Genomic DNA, 14,993 nt, shown 5'->3' on the forward strand with positions numbered 1-14,993 from the left:
AGATTTACCAGGATGCTGCCTGGTTTGGAGGGTAGGTCTTATGAGGAAAGGCTGAGGGAGCTAGGGCTGTTCTCTCTGGAGCGGAGGAGGCTGAGGGGAGACTTAATAGAGGTTTATAAAATGATGAAGGGGATAGATAGAGTGAACGTTCAAAGACTATTTCCTTGGGTGGATGGAGCTATTACAAGGGGGCATAACTATAGGGTTCGTGGTGGGAGATACAGGAAGGATATCAGAGGTAGGTTCTTTACGCAGAGAGTGGTTGGGGTGTGGAATGGACTGCCTGCAGTGATAGTGGAGTCACACTTTAGGAACATTTAAGCGGTTATTGGATAGGCACATGGAGCACACCAGGATGATAGGGAGTGGGATAGCTTGATCTTGGTTTCAGATAAAGCTCGGCACAACATCGTGGGCCGAAGGGCCTGTTCTGTGCTGTACTGTTCTATGTTCTATGTTCAAACCTGGGTCCCTGGCACTGTGAGGCAGCAGTGCTAACCAGTGTGCCACCCACCTTCTATCAATAGACAAGGCCACTGTAAACACAGAACACTTACAAAAAAAGGTAGACCATAAGGCACAGTAGCACAGTGGTTAGCACTGCTGCTTCACAGCTCCAGGGACCTGGTTTGAATCCCGGCTTGGGTCATTGTCTGTGTGGAGTTTGCACATTCTCTTTGTGTCTGCGTGGGTTTCCTCTGGGTGCTCCGATTTTCTCCCACTGTCCAAAGATGTGCGGACTAGGTTGATTGGCCATTCTAAATTGTCCTTAGTGTTCCGGGATGCATAGGTTAGAGGGATTAGTGGGTAAATATGTGGGGATATGGGGATAGGGCCTGGGTGTGATTGTGGTTGGTGCAGACTCGATGGGCCGAATGGCCCCTTTCTGCACTGTAGGATTCTATGATTTCTATGATAAACACTTCAGAATTATAAGACGCTGAGTGGAAAATAGCCACCTTCCTGAGGAATGTTGGATGTTAAGATATGCTTTCTGTCACTGTTTGGAATGGTACAAAATATGAGTCCCTTATCATTGCACCAATAATGCAGTTTGTGCGTAGAATGACAGTGTGTATCATTAGTTCTGTATTATTCAAAATAAAAACATTTTATTGATCATAAGAGCTGGCTTGACAAAAGATAATCTAACAAATTTAGGTTAATGTGGATAAAATTGAATTTAATTGTGACCAAATTGCCTTTTACTATTACCTGTTCCAGTGACCACTTTACACGCTTTTCCACTTCCGATCAACATGCCTCCTTCCTGGAATAGCACAGCTGTGTATATAGTTTACCTGGTGTCTGCTAACTATTAACAGTTAGCTTCAGCATTTAAGAATGTGCCACACTGAACTTTTATAGGCTTTTATTTCTAGGAATTTCTGCAGCAATATCCTGGGACTTAGATGATTGGCCTCCATAACCACAACCATCCTTTGTGCAAGATATGACTCCAGCTGCCGGAATTTTACTGACTCGCAGAACAGCATTCTCCGTTGGCCTCGGGCAGGATCTTACGATCCTCGGGCAGGCGAGACGGTAAAATTCCAGTACAACAAGGAGAGTTTTCCCCTGATCTGCACTGATTTCAATTTTGTCAGGGTTATTTTATGTCGCATTGGGTCAAATGCTGCATTGATGTCAAGGGTAATTGCTCTCGCCTTGCCTCGAGTTCAGCTCTCTTGTCCATGTTTGGACCAAGGCTGGAATGAAGTCAGTGGTTGAGATACCCTGGCTCCAAACTGAACATCAGTATGCAGATTATTGCTGAGTGAGTGCTACTTGATAGCACTGTTGATGACATCTTCCATCACTTCGCTAACGATCGAGAGGAAGCTGATGGGGCATTAATTGGCTGGCTTCGATTTGCTCTGCTTTTTGTGGACATGATGTACCTGAACAGTTTTCCACATGATCGGGTAGATGCCAGCGCTGTAGCTGTATTGAAATAGTTTGGCTATGGACGTGGCTAGTTCTGGAGCACAAGTCTTCAGTAATATTGTTACAGGTTCAGAGGGTATTTAATGAGAATTTCATGAACTAAGTAATAATAATCTTGTACAGAATGTGATCTAAGCATAACAAGTAGCCACTAGGAAACACAAAAGCAGGCATGCCTTCCAGGAGCAGGGGGATTGGTACATTAATGCAGTTACATATCTGATATCTTGGAAATTTAACAGTGCTTAAATTTCTACTGGTTCGAAATCTTTATGAAAAGTAAGCTGATTTCCAGTGTCTTGTCATTCCAAGTAAGCTTTTATTAACGGGGTTGGAGTTTAAGAGCCGTGGGGTTCTGCTGCAACTGTACAGGACCTTGGTGAGACCACATTTGGAATATTGTGTGCAGTTCTGGTCACCTCACTATAAGAAGGATGTGGAAGCGCTGGAAAGAGTGCAGAGGAGATATACCAGGATGCTGCCTGGTTTGGAGGGTAGGTCTTATGAGGAAAGGTTGAGGGAGCTAGGGCTGTTCTCTCTGGAGCGGAGGAGGCTGAGGGGAGACTTAATAGAGGTTTATAAAATGATGAAGGGGATAGATAGAGTGAACGTTCAAAGACTATTTCCTCGAGTGGATGGAGCTATTACAAGGGGGCATAACTATAGGGTTCATGGTGGGAGATATAGGAAGGATATCAGAGGTAGGTTCTTTACGCAGAGAGTGGTTGGGGTGTGGAATGGACTGCCTGTAGTGATAGTGGAGTCAGACACTTTATAAACATTTAAGCGGTTATTGGATAGGCACATGGAGCACACCAGGATGATAGGGAGTGGGATAGCTTGATCTTGGTTTCAGATAAAGCTCGGCACAACATCGTGGGCTGAAGGGCCTGTTCTGTGCTGTACTGTTCTATGTTCTAAGTTTCTGTCCAATAGGATTACTATTCATATTTTAGTTTGATGATCTCTTTGGTAAATAAACATTTAAGTGGGTGATGAATGAAATAAGTACCTTGATACTGAAATGTGTGGATCCTAAGAGAAAGCATTTGCTCTTCTTGTTACTGAAAACATTCAAAGACTCACATTATGTAGATAGACATCTGCTTTGGATTTTCCAAAACGTAATGCAATAACGTTCAGATATGAGACCGAGTTACATGGAAGTGCTTTCCTACTTTTGAAAGACGTTCACGATGAACTGTACTTGTTGCTGAAACGTGAGCTGCTCCGATCCAGGCCATTTGCATGGCCATTGGCTTTCCACTTGACAACAGCCATTCTCTCATCCAGTGGTGTGCTCAGAGCTGGCCGCTGACACCAGCAGCACAAGCAGGACTGAATGGTAAATAGGAAAACACATTGGTAGGAAATTAACAGATACAATCTTCACATTCTAACCTAAGCAAAGTCCAGTTTTAAAAAAATGCTCTATTTTTGGTTCTATTTTCTCTGTCTTTTCCTGCTCTCATTGCTCAAGAGGTAGATGCCTTGTTCACAGCTTTCTATTATTTTCTTCAGAGAGACATCTTACAATGATCTCTTAAGGGCTCAAATGATATTGGAAATTATTGACTAGGGAATCAATCCAATCTGCATCTGGTAACAACTTATATTTACATAGCACCATTAATGTAGAAAAGCCTTTGAATTTTGCAGGGAGTAAGGGTGTAAACTCAGCCATGGAGGGAGAGACTAAGTGAGTTGACATCGCTGAAAATTTACATTCTGAGAGGGTTTTCACAGCAGGGGAGCAGTGGAGACATGGATAAGTTTGGGGAAAGAATTTTGGAAGAATAGGGCCAATTTGACATGGCCCTATCAGCAATAATTAAAGTTTATTTATTAGTCACAAGTAAGGCTTACATTAATACTGCAATGAAGTTACTGTGAAAATTCCCTCATCACCAGTGCCTGTTTGGATCAATGCACCGAACCAGCACGTCTTTCAGACTGTGGGAGGAAACCGGAGCACCCGGAGGAAACCCATGCAAACATGAGGAGAACATGCAAACTCCACACAGATAGTGACCCAAGCCAGGAATCAAGCCCGGGTCCCTGGTGCTGTGAGGCAGCAATGCTAACCACTCTGCCACCATGCCACCCACATCACATGAAGGATGGGGAGAGCATATTAAAGCTAAAGCTGGGGTACTGCAGAGTATAGGGGGATTTATACAATGACATGAGGTTGCTGAGATAGGGATTTGACAATAAGAATGAACATTTTAATTTATACTTTGGGCAGAGGGGGACCAATGTATTGGTCCAGCTCATTGCGTCTTGGAAGTGCAGCAGAGAGGGAGAGATTCGCGAGAGGAGTGCTGCGGGTAAGCGCTGTTATTTTTTAACTTACTTTTTCGCGGGTTTTTTCTTTAAAAATATCTAAACCCGGAAGTGGTCGCGCAGGGAGGTCTGGGAGAGAGAGATTTTTTTTTTCCCCAATAAATTGGAACAGAGAGGAATCCCGATACTCTACACTTGTAGAGTATCCCACCCTCCCTCCTCCTCTAACCTAAAAAAAAAGACCCAGTGAGAGCAGGGCTTTGGAGAAAACAGGAGGAGGAAAGGTAAGTTTAAAATTTTCATTCACTTTTTTTTCCCTGTGTGTTTAAAGGGGCAATTATGAGTGTGAGGCCAGTATGTTGTTCCCAATGTAGGATGTGGGAGGTCCTGGAGGCTCCTAGCCTCCCGGACGACCATATCTGTGCTGGGTGTGTTGAGCTGCGGTTCCTAAGGGACCATGTTAGGGAACTGGAATTGCAGCTCGAGGACCTTCGCCGGGTTAGGGATAGTGAGGAGGTCATTGACAGGAGCTATCGGCAGGTGGTCACACCGGGACCACGGGAGGAGGGTAACTGGGTAACAGTGAGGAAGGAGAAAGCTCGGTTGATGGTGAGCACCCCGGTGGATGTGCCCCTTAATAATAAGTACTCCTGTCTGAGTACTACTGGGGTGGACAGCCCACCTGGGGGAAGCAGCGGTGGCAGTGTCTCTGGAGCTGAGCCTGGCCCAGTAGTGCAAAAGGGTAAGGAAAGGAGGGTAGTGCTAATTGGGGACTCTACGGTGAGGGGGTCAGATAGGCGCTTTTGCGGACACAGACGGGACTCTCGGATGGTGGTTTGCTTCCCTGGTGCAGGGGTCCGGGATGTCTCTGGTCGAGTCCCAGAAATCCTGAAGGGGGAGGGAGAGGAGCCGAAGGTCGTGATGCATATAGGTACTGCTGACATAGGTAGGAAGAGGGAAGGGGTCATGAAAAGAGAATATAGGGAGTTAGGTAGACAGCTGAGAAAGAGGAATGCAAAGGTAGTAATCTCGGGATTGCTGCCTGTGCCGCGGGAGAGTGAGAACAGGAATCGGTGGAGAATGAATGCGTGGCTGAGGGACTGGAGCAAGGGACAAGGATTTGGGTACTTGGATCATTGGGACCTCTTTAGGGGCAGGTGTGACCTGTTTAAAAAAGACGGGTGGCACTTGAATCCCAGGGGGACCAATATCCTGGCGGGAAGGTTGGCTAAGGCTACTGGAGAGACTTTAAACTAGAAAGGTTGGGGGGAGGGAATCGAAATGAGGGGACTGAGAGCGAGGAGGTTAGCTCGCAAATAGATAAGGAATGTAAACAGGGTAAGAGGGAGGTTAGACGAGTGATGGAGAAGGGAAGTGCTCAGGCTGAAGGTCTGAGATGTGTCTATTTTAATGCCAGGAGTGTAGTGAATAAAGTGGATGAGCTTAGAGCGTGGATTGCTGCTTTGAATTGTGATGTGGTGGCCATTACGGAGACTTGGATGTCTCAGGGACAGGACTGGGTGCTTCAGGTGCCGAGTTTTAGATGTTTCAGGAAGGACAGGGAGGGAGGCAAGAGAGGGGGGGGAGTGGCACTGTTGATCAGGGATAGTGTCACGGCTGTAGAGAAGGTGGACGCCGTGGAGGGATTGACTACGGAATCTCTGTGGGTGGAGGTTAGGAACAGGAAGGGGTCAGTAACGTTGCTGGGTGTTTTCTATAGGCCGCCCAATAGTAACAGAGATGTTGAGGAGCAGATGGGGAAACAGATCCTGGAGAGATGTAGGAATAACAGAGTTGTCGTGATGGGAGATTTTAATTTCCCAAACATAGATTGGAATATCCCTAGGGCTAGGGGTTTGGATGGAGAGGAGTTTGTTAGGTGTGTCCAGGAGAGTTTCCTGACACAGTATGTGGATAAGCCTACTAGAGGAGAGGCTGTACTTGATCTGGTGCTGGCTAATGAACCTGGACAGGTGGAGGATCTCTTGGTGGGTGAGCATCTTGGGGATAGCGATCATAATTCTATCTCCTTCACGATAGCATTGGAAAGAGATAGGATCAGGCAGGCTAGGAAAGTGTTTCTCTGGAGTAAAGGGAAATACAGTGTCATCAGGGAGGAAATTAGACGGGTAAATTGGAAGGAGGCATTCTTGGGGAAAAGTACCGAAGGAAAGTGGAGGATTTTCAAGGAATGTTTGTCTGGAGCTCTGCATGACAACGTTCCGATGAGACAGGGGGGTGTTGGTAGGGCACGGGAACCATGGTGCACGAAGGTTGTGATGAACCTGGTGAATAAGAAAAGAGAGGCGTACAGAAGGTTCAGAGAGCTAGGAGGTGTTAAGGATTTAGAGGAGTATACGGGATGTAGGAAGGAGCTTAAGAAGGAAATTAGGAGAGCGAGAAGGGGTCATGAGAAGGCCTTGGCGGGTAAGATTAAGGAGAATCCCAAGGCTTTCTACAAATATGTCAAGAGTAAAAGGATGAGATGTGAAGGCATAGGACCCTTAAAAGGTGAAGGGGGAAAAGTTTGTGTGGAACCGTTAGAAATGGCGGAGCTGCTTAATGAATACTTTACCTCGGTATTCACGGTGGAAAGGGATCTGGGTGGTTGTACTGCTGGTTTGTGGTGGACAGAAAGGATCGAGCATGTGGACATAAAGAAAGAGGATGTGTTGGAACTATTGAATGGCATCAAGGTTGGTAAGTCGCCGGGACCGGATGGGATGTACCCCAGGTTACTGTGGGAGGCGAGGGAGGAGATTGCGGAGCCTTTGGCGATGATCTTTGCATCGTCGATGGAGACGGGAGAGGTTCCGGAGGATTGGAGGATTGCAGATGTGGTCCCTATATTCAAGAAAGGGAACAGGGACAGCCCGGGAAATTACCGACCGGTGAGTCTAACCTCAGTGGTTGGTAAGTTGATGGAGAGGATCCTGAGAGACAGGATTTATGATCATCTAGAGAAGTTTAGTATGATCAAAAGTAGTCAGCACGGCTTTGTCAAGGGCAGGTCGTGCCTTACGAGCCTGGTTGAGTTCTTTGAAAATGTGACCAAACACATTGACGAAGGAAGAGCGGTGGATGTGGTCTATATGGACTTCAGCAAGGCGTTCGATAAGGTCCCCCATGCAAGACTTCTTGAGAAAGTGAGAGGGCATGGGATCCAAGGGGCTGTTGCCTTGTGGATCCAGAACTGGCTTGCCTGCAGAAGGCAGAGAGTGGCTGTGGAGGGGTCTTTCTCTGCATGGAGGTCAGTGACCAGTGGAGTGCCCCAGGGATCTGTTCTGGGACCCTTGCTGTTTGTCATTTTCATAAATGACCTGGATGAGGAAGTGGAGGGATGGGTTGGTAAGTTTGCTGACGACACCAAGGTTGGTGGTGTTGTGGATAGTTTGGAGGGATGTCAGAAGTTGCAGCGAGACATAGATAGAATGCAAGACTGGGCGGAGAAGTGGCAGATGGACTTCAACCCGGATAAGTGTGTGGTGATCCATTTTGGCAGATCCAATGGGATGAAGCAGCAGTATAATATGAAGGGTACCATTCTTAGCAGTGTAGAGGATCAGAAGGACCTTGGGGTCCGGGTCCATAGGACTCTTAAATCGGCCTCGCAGGTGGAGGATGCGGTCAAGAAGGCGTACGGTGTACTGGCCTTCATTAATCGAGGGATTGAGTTTAGGAGTCGGGAGATAATGCTGCAGCTTTATAGGACCCTGGTTAGACCCCACTTGGAGTACTGCGCGCAGTTCTGGTCACCTCATTACAGGAAAGATGTTGAAGCCATTGAAAGGGTGCAGAGGAGATTTACAAGGATGTTGCCTGGATTGGGGGGCATGCCTTATGAGGATAGGTTGAGGGAGCTTGGTCTCTTCTCCCTGGAGAGACGAAGGATGAGAGGTGACCTGATAGAGGTTTACAAGATGTTGAGAGGTCTGGATAGGGTAGACTCTCAGAGGCTATTTCCAAGGGCTGAAATGGTTGCTACGAGAGGACACAGGTTTAAGGTGCTGGGGGGTAGGTACAGAGGAGATGTCAGGGGTAAGTTTTTCACTCAGAGGGTGGTGGGTGAGTGGAATCGGCTGACGTCGGTGGTGGTGGAGGCAAACTCGTTGGGGTCTTTTAAGAGACTTCTGGATGAGTACATGGGATTTAATGGGATTGAGGGCTATAGATAGGCCTAGAGGTGGGGATGTGATCGGCGCAACTTGTGGGCCGAAGGGCCTGTTTGTGCTGTGGCTTTCTATGTTCTATGTTCTATGTATGTCACTGCCCGAAGAGAGGGAGGTAAGTGGAACAGAATTATAGGTGGTTGAGTTTTGAACAAGTTGGAATTTACGGAGCATTGAAGATGAGAGTAGTCTAATAATTAAATGGCAGCAACGATGTTATGGGGTGAGAGGGTTGCAAGTGAATTATTGATTGAGCAAGGGATGAATTGTTTTACAGGGTCGTGGTAAGGGAGGAAGCTGTGGATATACAGGGAGCCGAGGAGGTAGACAAAAAATGGCCTTGTGATCTGGAAACAGGCGAGAAGATAGTGCGATTAGGGTGTGGCTGTGTTGAGGATGCAGAAGTTATATGTAGAGTGAGAATAAGCAATGTTAAGAAGTAGAGAAATTGGAGAAGAGCATATTAGAAGGATATTATTAAACTAGAAAGAGAGCAGAAAAGATTTACTAGGATGCTATCGGGACTTGATGATTTGAGTTACAAGGAGAGGCTGAATAGACTGGGACTTTTTTCCCTGGAGTGTAGGAGGCTTAGGGGTGATCTTATTGAAGTCTATAAAATAATGAGGGGCATAGATTAGCTAGATAGTCAACATCTCTTCCCTAGGGTAGGGGAGAATAAAACTAGAGGGCATAGGTTTAAGGTGAAAGGCGAAAGATACAAAAGGGTCCAGAGAGGCAATTTTTCACACACAAGGTAGTGAGTGTCTGGAACAAACTGCCAGAGGTAGTAGTAGAGGCAGGTACAGTTTTATCTTTTAAAAAGCATTTAGACAGTTACATGGGTAAGATGGATATCAAGGGATATGGGCCAAATGCGGGCAATTGGGACTAGCTTAGTGGTTAAAAACTGGTTGGCCTGGACAGGGTTGAGCTGAAAGGCCTGTCTCCATGCTGTAAACCTGTATGATATGACTAACAGACAAAGGCCATTAAGGTAGAAGTTGAAATCACCAAGACTGAGGAGTTGTTTTGATGCAGAGGCAAAGAGAGGGCATTTCATTGAGGGTTAGCCTCCGCATTAGGAGGGCTGTACATGATAAATATTTTGAATGGAAGATGTTGAGGTGCTTATTGGAGAAATTGGTGTCAGATAATTAGGAGAGACTTGGCAGTAGGAGTGTGCCATTGACCAGTGGTTTGGTGAGGGAAGGGGTGCTAGAGTGGGTGAAGGAGATGGAATGTATTACCAGTCAGAGAATCCTTGATGTGCAAAATGGAATTGCAATTTGGAAAAACGTGTTTTCAACTTGGGTCAAGGTGTTCAGTTCATCCACCAGGGTCATCTGCATTCTCGAGGTCAAATATGAAGCGGGGCTGTAATTGGTTTATCTGTCAGTGTAAAACTACTTTTATAGTGAATAATGCCAGATATCGGGCAGCATGGTGGCACAGTGGTTAGCACTGCTGCCTCACGGTACCAGGGACCCAGGTTCGTTTCCCAGCTTGGATCACTGTGTGTGGAGTTTGCACATTCTCCCCATGTCTGTGTGGGTTTCCTCCGGGTGCTCTGGTTTCCTCCCACAGTCCAAAGATGGGCTGGTTAGGTGAATTGGCCATACTAAATTCTCCCTCAGTGCACCCGAACAGGTGCCGGAGTGTGGCGACTAGGGGATTTTCGTAGTAACTTCATTTCAGTGTGAATGTAAGCCTACTTGTGACTAATAAATAAACTTTAACTTTTAAAAAGATGTGCTGTACCACAACAAATATTAACTGTCCTATTTTTAGAAAGTTTCTGATCTTATTTAAGCTGCTGAATGGATTCTGAACACTTCCAATGAAGGAGGTCCTGTCATATGCATCCAAACGTGAGCACTCGGGTAGTGCACTAGAAAGCTTTAGATTGGCTAAGAGGGAGTTGAAGAGCGAGCTTAGAAGGGCTAAAAGGGGACATGAGAAGACTTTGGCGGATAGGGTTAAAGAGAATCCTAAGGCGTTCTATAGGTATGTCAAGAACAGAAGGTTGGTTAGGGCAAGTTTAGGGCCAGTTATAGATGGCAGAGGGAAGTTATGTGTGGAACCGGAGGAGATTGGTGAAGCATTGAACCAATATTTCTCTTCGGTGTTCACGCAAGGGGACATGAATATAGCTGAGGAGGACACTGGGTTGCAAGGGAGTAGAATAGACAGTATTACAGTTGATAAGGAGGACGTGCAGGATATTCTGGAGGGTCTGAAAATAGATAAATCCCCTGGTCCGGATGGGATTTATCCAAGGATTCTCTGGGAGGCAAGAGAAGTGATTGCAGAGCCTCTGGCTCTGATCTTCAGGTCGTCGTTGGCCTCTGGTATAGTACCAGAAGATTGGAGGTTAGCGAATGTTGTCCCATTGTTTAAGAAGGGGAACAGAGACTTCCCCGGGAATTATAGACCGGTGAGTCTCACTTCTGTTGTCGGCAAGATGTTGGAAAAAATTATAAGGGATAGGATTTATAGTTATTTGGAGAGTAATGAATTGATAGGTGATAGTCAGCATGGTTTTGTGGCAGGTAGGTCGTGCCTTACTAACCTTATTGAGTTTTTTGAGAAAGTGACCAAGGAGGTGGATGGGGGCAAGGCAGTGGACGTGGTATATATGGATTTTAGTAAGGCGTTTGATAAGGTTCACCATGGTAGGCTTCTGCAGAAAATGCAGATGTATGGGATTGGGGGTGATCTAGGAAATTGGATCAGGAATTGGCTAGCGGATAGGAAACAGAGGGTGGTGGTTGATAGTAAATATTCATCATGGAGTGCGGTTACAAGTGGTGTACCTCAGGGATCTGTTTTGGGGCCACTGCTGTTTGTAATATTTATTAATGATCTGGATGAGGGTATAGTTGGGTGGATTAGCAAATTTGCTGATGACACCAAAGTCGGTGGTGTGGTAGACAGTGAGGAAGGGTGTCGTAGTTTGCAGGAAGACTTAGACAGGTTGCAAAGTTGGGCCGAGAGGTGGCGGATGGAGTTTAATGCGGAGAAGTGTGAGGTAATTCACTTTGGTAGGAATAACAGATGTGTTGAGTATAGGCCTAACGGGAGGACTTTGAATAGTGTGGAGGAGCAGAGGGATCTAGGTGTATGTGTGCATAGATCCCTGAAAGTTGGGAATCAAGTAGATAAGGTTGTTAAGAAGGCATATGGTGTCTTGGCGTTTATTGGTAGGGGGATTGAATTTAGGAGTCGTAGCGTTATGTTGCAACTGTACACAACTCTGGTGCGGCCGCACTTGGAGTACTGTGTGCAGTTCTGGTCCCCACATTACAGGAAGGATGTGGAGGCTTTGGAGAGGGTGCAGAGGAGGTTTACCAGGATGTTGCCTGGTATGGAGGGGAGATCCTATGAGGAGAGGCTGAGGGATTTAGGATTGTTTTCGCTGGAAAGGCGGCGGCTAAGAGGGGATCTTATTGAAACATATAAGATGATTAGAGGTTTAGATAGGGTGGATAGTGATAGCCTTTTTCCTCTGATGGAGAAATCCAGCACGAGGGGGCATGGCTTTAAATTGAGGGGGGGTAGTTATAGAACCGATGTCAGGGGTAGGTTCTTTACCCAGAGGGTGGTGAGGGATTGGAATGCCCTGCCAGCATCAGTAGTAAATGCGCCTAGTTTGGGGGCGTTTAAGAGATCCGTAGATAGGTTCATGGACGAAAAGAAATTGGTTTAGGTTGGAGGGTCACAGTTTTTTTTTTAACTGGTCGGTGCAACATCGTGGGCCGAAGGGCCTGTTCTGCGCTGTAATGTTCTATGTTCTATGTTCTATGTTCTAAACATCTAGTTGAAAAGCTTTGAAGCTGGTCGCTATCTGCCATCCTCTTGAAGCACGTCAACAACTGCATAGAAAAAAAAATCAAATGAAATTTAAAACTATTTGTACATTTTTCAAAGTTCAAACTTACCTTGAAGCAGTTCTTGAATTTTTGACTGACGAAATACAACGCCACTGGGTTAATGCAGGAGTTGAGAGAAGCCATATTAATCCCAATATAATCCAGTACCAGAAGAAAACTGAATGGAAACAGCATAAAAATCAATTATGTTCGAAGTTAAAATGTGCTTGTTGACAATTGAACATTAAAAAAAAAATTCCCAGCACATTGTAGTGGGTAACTGTGGGCTTTCTCTGCATCATTTATTCACTACCTGCTTTCTAATTAATACAATTATAGTCAGATACTGTTAACCCACTGTTCTTCAATCCAGGAAGTGGGTTCCAATTAACTTGAAAGGCTTTGAATGATGACCTCTTCTCTGGCAGAGGAAGTGTTAGGTTTTTTAGGGAACATTAAAACTGACAAAGCCCCAGGGCCTGATGGCATCTATCCTCGACTGCTCAGGGAGACGAGAGGTGAAATTGCTGGGCCTCTGACGGAAATCTTTGTCGCTTCTTTGGACACGGGTGAGGTCCCTGAGGATTGGAGGATAGCGAATGTGGTCCCGTTGTTTAAGAAGGGTAGCAGGGATAACCCAGGAAATTATAGGCCGGTGAGCTTGACGTCCGTGGTAGGGAAGTTGTTGGAGAGGATTCTTAGAGACAGGATGTATGTGCATTTAGAACGGAACAATCTCATTAGTGACACAGCATGGTTTTGTAAGAGGGAGGTCGTGCCTTACAAATTTGGTGGAGTTTTTTGAGGAAGTGACAAAACGGTTGATGAAGGAAGGGCCGTGGATGTCATCTATATGGATTTCAGTAAGGCATTTGACAAAGTCCCACATGGCAGGTTGGTTAAGAAGGTTAAGGCTCATGGGATACAAGGAGAAGTGGCTCGATGGGTGGAGAACTGGCTTGGCCATAGGAGACAGAGGGTAGTGGTCGAAGGGTCTTTTTCCAGCTGGAGGTCTGTGACCAGTGGTGTTCCGCAGGGCTCTGTACTGGGACCTCTGCTATTTGTGATATATATAAATGATTTGGAAGAAGGTGTAACTGGTGTAATCAGCAAGTTTGCGGATGACACAAAGATGGCTGGAATTGCGGATAGCGAAGAGCATTGTCGGGCAATACAGCAGGATATAGATAGGCTGGAAAATTGGGCGGAGAGGTGGCAGATGGAATTTAATCCGGATAAATGCGAAGTGATGCATTTTGGAAGAAATAATGTAGAGAGGAGTTATACAATAAATGGCAGAGTCATCAGGAGTATAGAAACACAGAGGGACCTAGGTGTGCAAGTCCACAAATCCTTGAAGGTGGCAACACAGGTGGAGAAGGTGGTGAAGAAGGCATATGGTATGCTTGCCTTTATAGGACGGGGTATAGAGTATAAAAGCTGGAGTCTGATGATGCAGCTGTATAGAACGCTGGTTAGGCCACATTTGGAGTACTGCGTCCAGTTCTGGTCGCCGCACTACCAGAAGGACGTGGAGGCATTGGAGAGAGTGCAGAGAAGGTTTACCAGGATGTTGCCTGGTATGGAGGGTCTTAGCTATGAGGAGAGATTGGGTAGACTGGGGTTGTTCTCCTTGGAAAGACGGAGAATGAGGGGAGATCTAATAGAGGTATACAAGATTATGAAGGGTATAGATAGGGTGAACAGTGGGAAGCTTTTTCCCAGGTCGGAGGTGACGATCACGAGGGGTCACGGGCTCAAGCTGAGAGGGGCGAAGTATAACTCAGACATCAGAGGGACGTTTTTTACACAGAGGGTGGTGGGGGCCTGGAATGCGCTGCCAAGTAGGGTGGTGGAGGCAGGCACGCTGACATCGTTTAAGACTTACCTGGATAGTCACATGAGCAGCCTGGGAATGGAGGGATACAAACGATTGGTCTAGTTGGACCAAGGAGCGGCACAGGCTTGGAGGGCCGAAGGGCCTGTTTCCTGTGCTGTACTGTTCTTTGTTCTTTGTTAGTTGTAAAAGGTTGAAATTAAATGATTATGGGATAATCCTTTTGCAATTCTTAATGGCTGCAAGTACACAACGTAAGATTCATCATCCCACCCCAACCCTAATTTTCCTATCTATTTAATCTCTTTCATGGGTAAAATTGAGTTGCTTTTGCTGCTCTTAGCTTATTGATTTAAGAATTTGAATGTTTCTATTTTTCTGTAAAACGAGCAAAAAAGTGGCCACAATAATTTCAATTGTTTCAACACAGCTTTATTGTACATTGCTTCCCTGGACATGTGATACCGAAATTCAGTTAAATAATTGAATGTTCAATTTTATTTGGAAACAGCTGCTATGTGTAATAAGTCTTTGGAGACAGAAGTCCCTTCACCAAAATCTCTTTATTTACAAACTCTAATAGCAGTACACAGAGTGCGAGCAGTTAGCAGTCTACCTCCAGGGGTGTCAGAGGAACTGGCACTCCAGGTTAAGCACAAGGCAAAGATGCCCTGATTGGCCCCATCAGTTGGATCCTTAATCATATCCCAACAGGTTAACCTCAATGGCCTGATTGAAGTCATTACACCATCAAGTGTAATTGCCTTAAATAAGTGCATTGCCATGTTTCTATTGAACCTAGGCTATTCAAGTCTATACAAGCAACCTCTTCTCTCAAACATCTAGATGGAGTAGGCAAGCTAGTTGAAGAAGTATGGCTAA

At 45.8% G+C, this 14,993-nt stretch overlaps 1 protein-coding gene across 1 annotated transcript in view; it reads right to left on the bottom strand.

The window, feature by feature from the left end:
• Positions 1 to 14,993, bottom strand: part of LOC144492375 (endothelin receptor type B-like) — a 33,911-nt gene that overhangs the window by 2,711 nt on the left and 16,207 nt on the right. The window contains exons 6-7 of the mRNA XM_078210373.1: positions 12,344 to 12,452; positions 3,126 to 3,285 (exon numbers count right to left, since the gene is read on the bottom strand). Coding sequence (XP_078066499.1) covers positions 3,139 to 3,285; positions 12,344 to 12,452 — 256 coding nt within the window. The 3' untranslated portion in view covers positions 3,126 to 3,138. The remainder of the gene's footprint in view (positions 1 to 3,125; positions 3,286 to 12,343; positions 12,453 to 14,993) is intronic.

This window comes from Mustelus asterias, chromosome 4, assembly GCF_964213995.1.
Source record: "Mustelus asterias chromosome 4, sMusAst1.hap1.1, whole genome shotgun sequence".
In the NCBI taxonomy this organism is placed as follows: domain Eukaryota; kingdom Metazoa; phylum Chordata; class Chondrichthyes; order Carcharhiniformes; family Triakidae; genus Mustelus; species Mustelus asterias.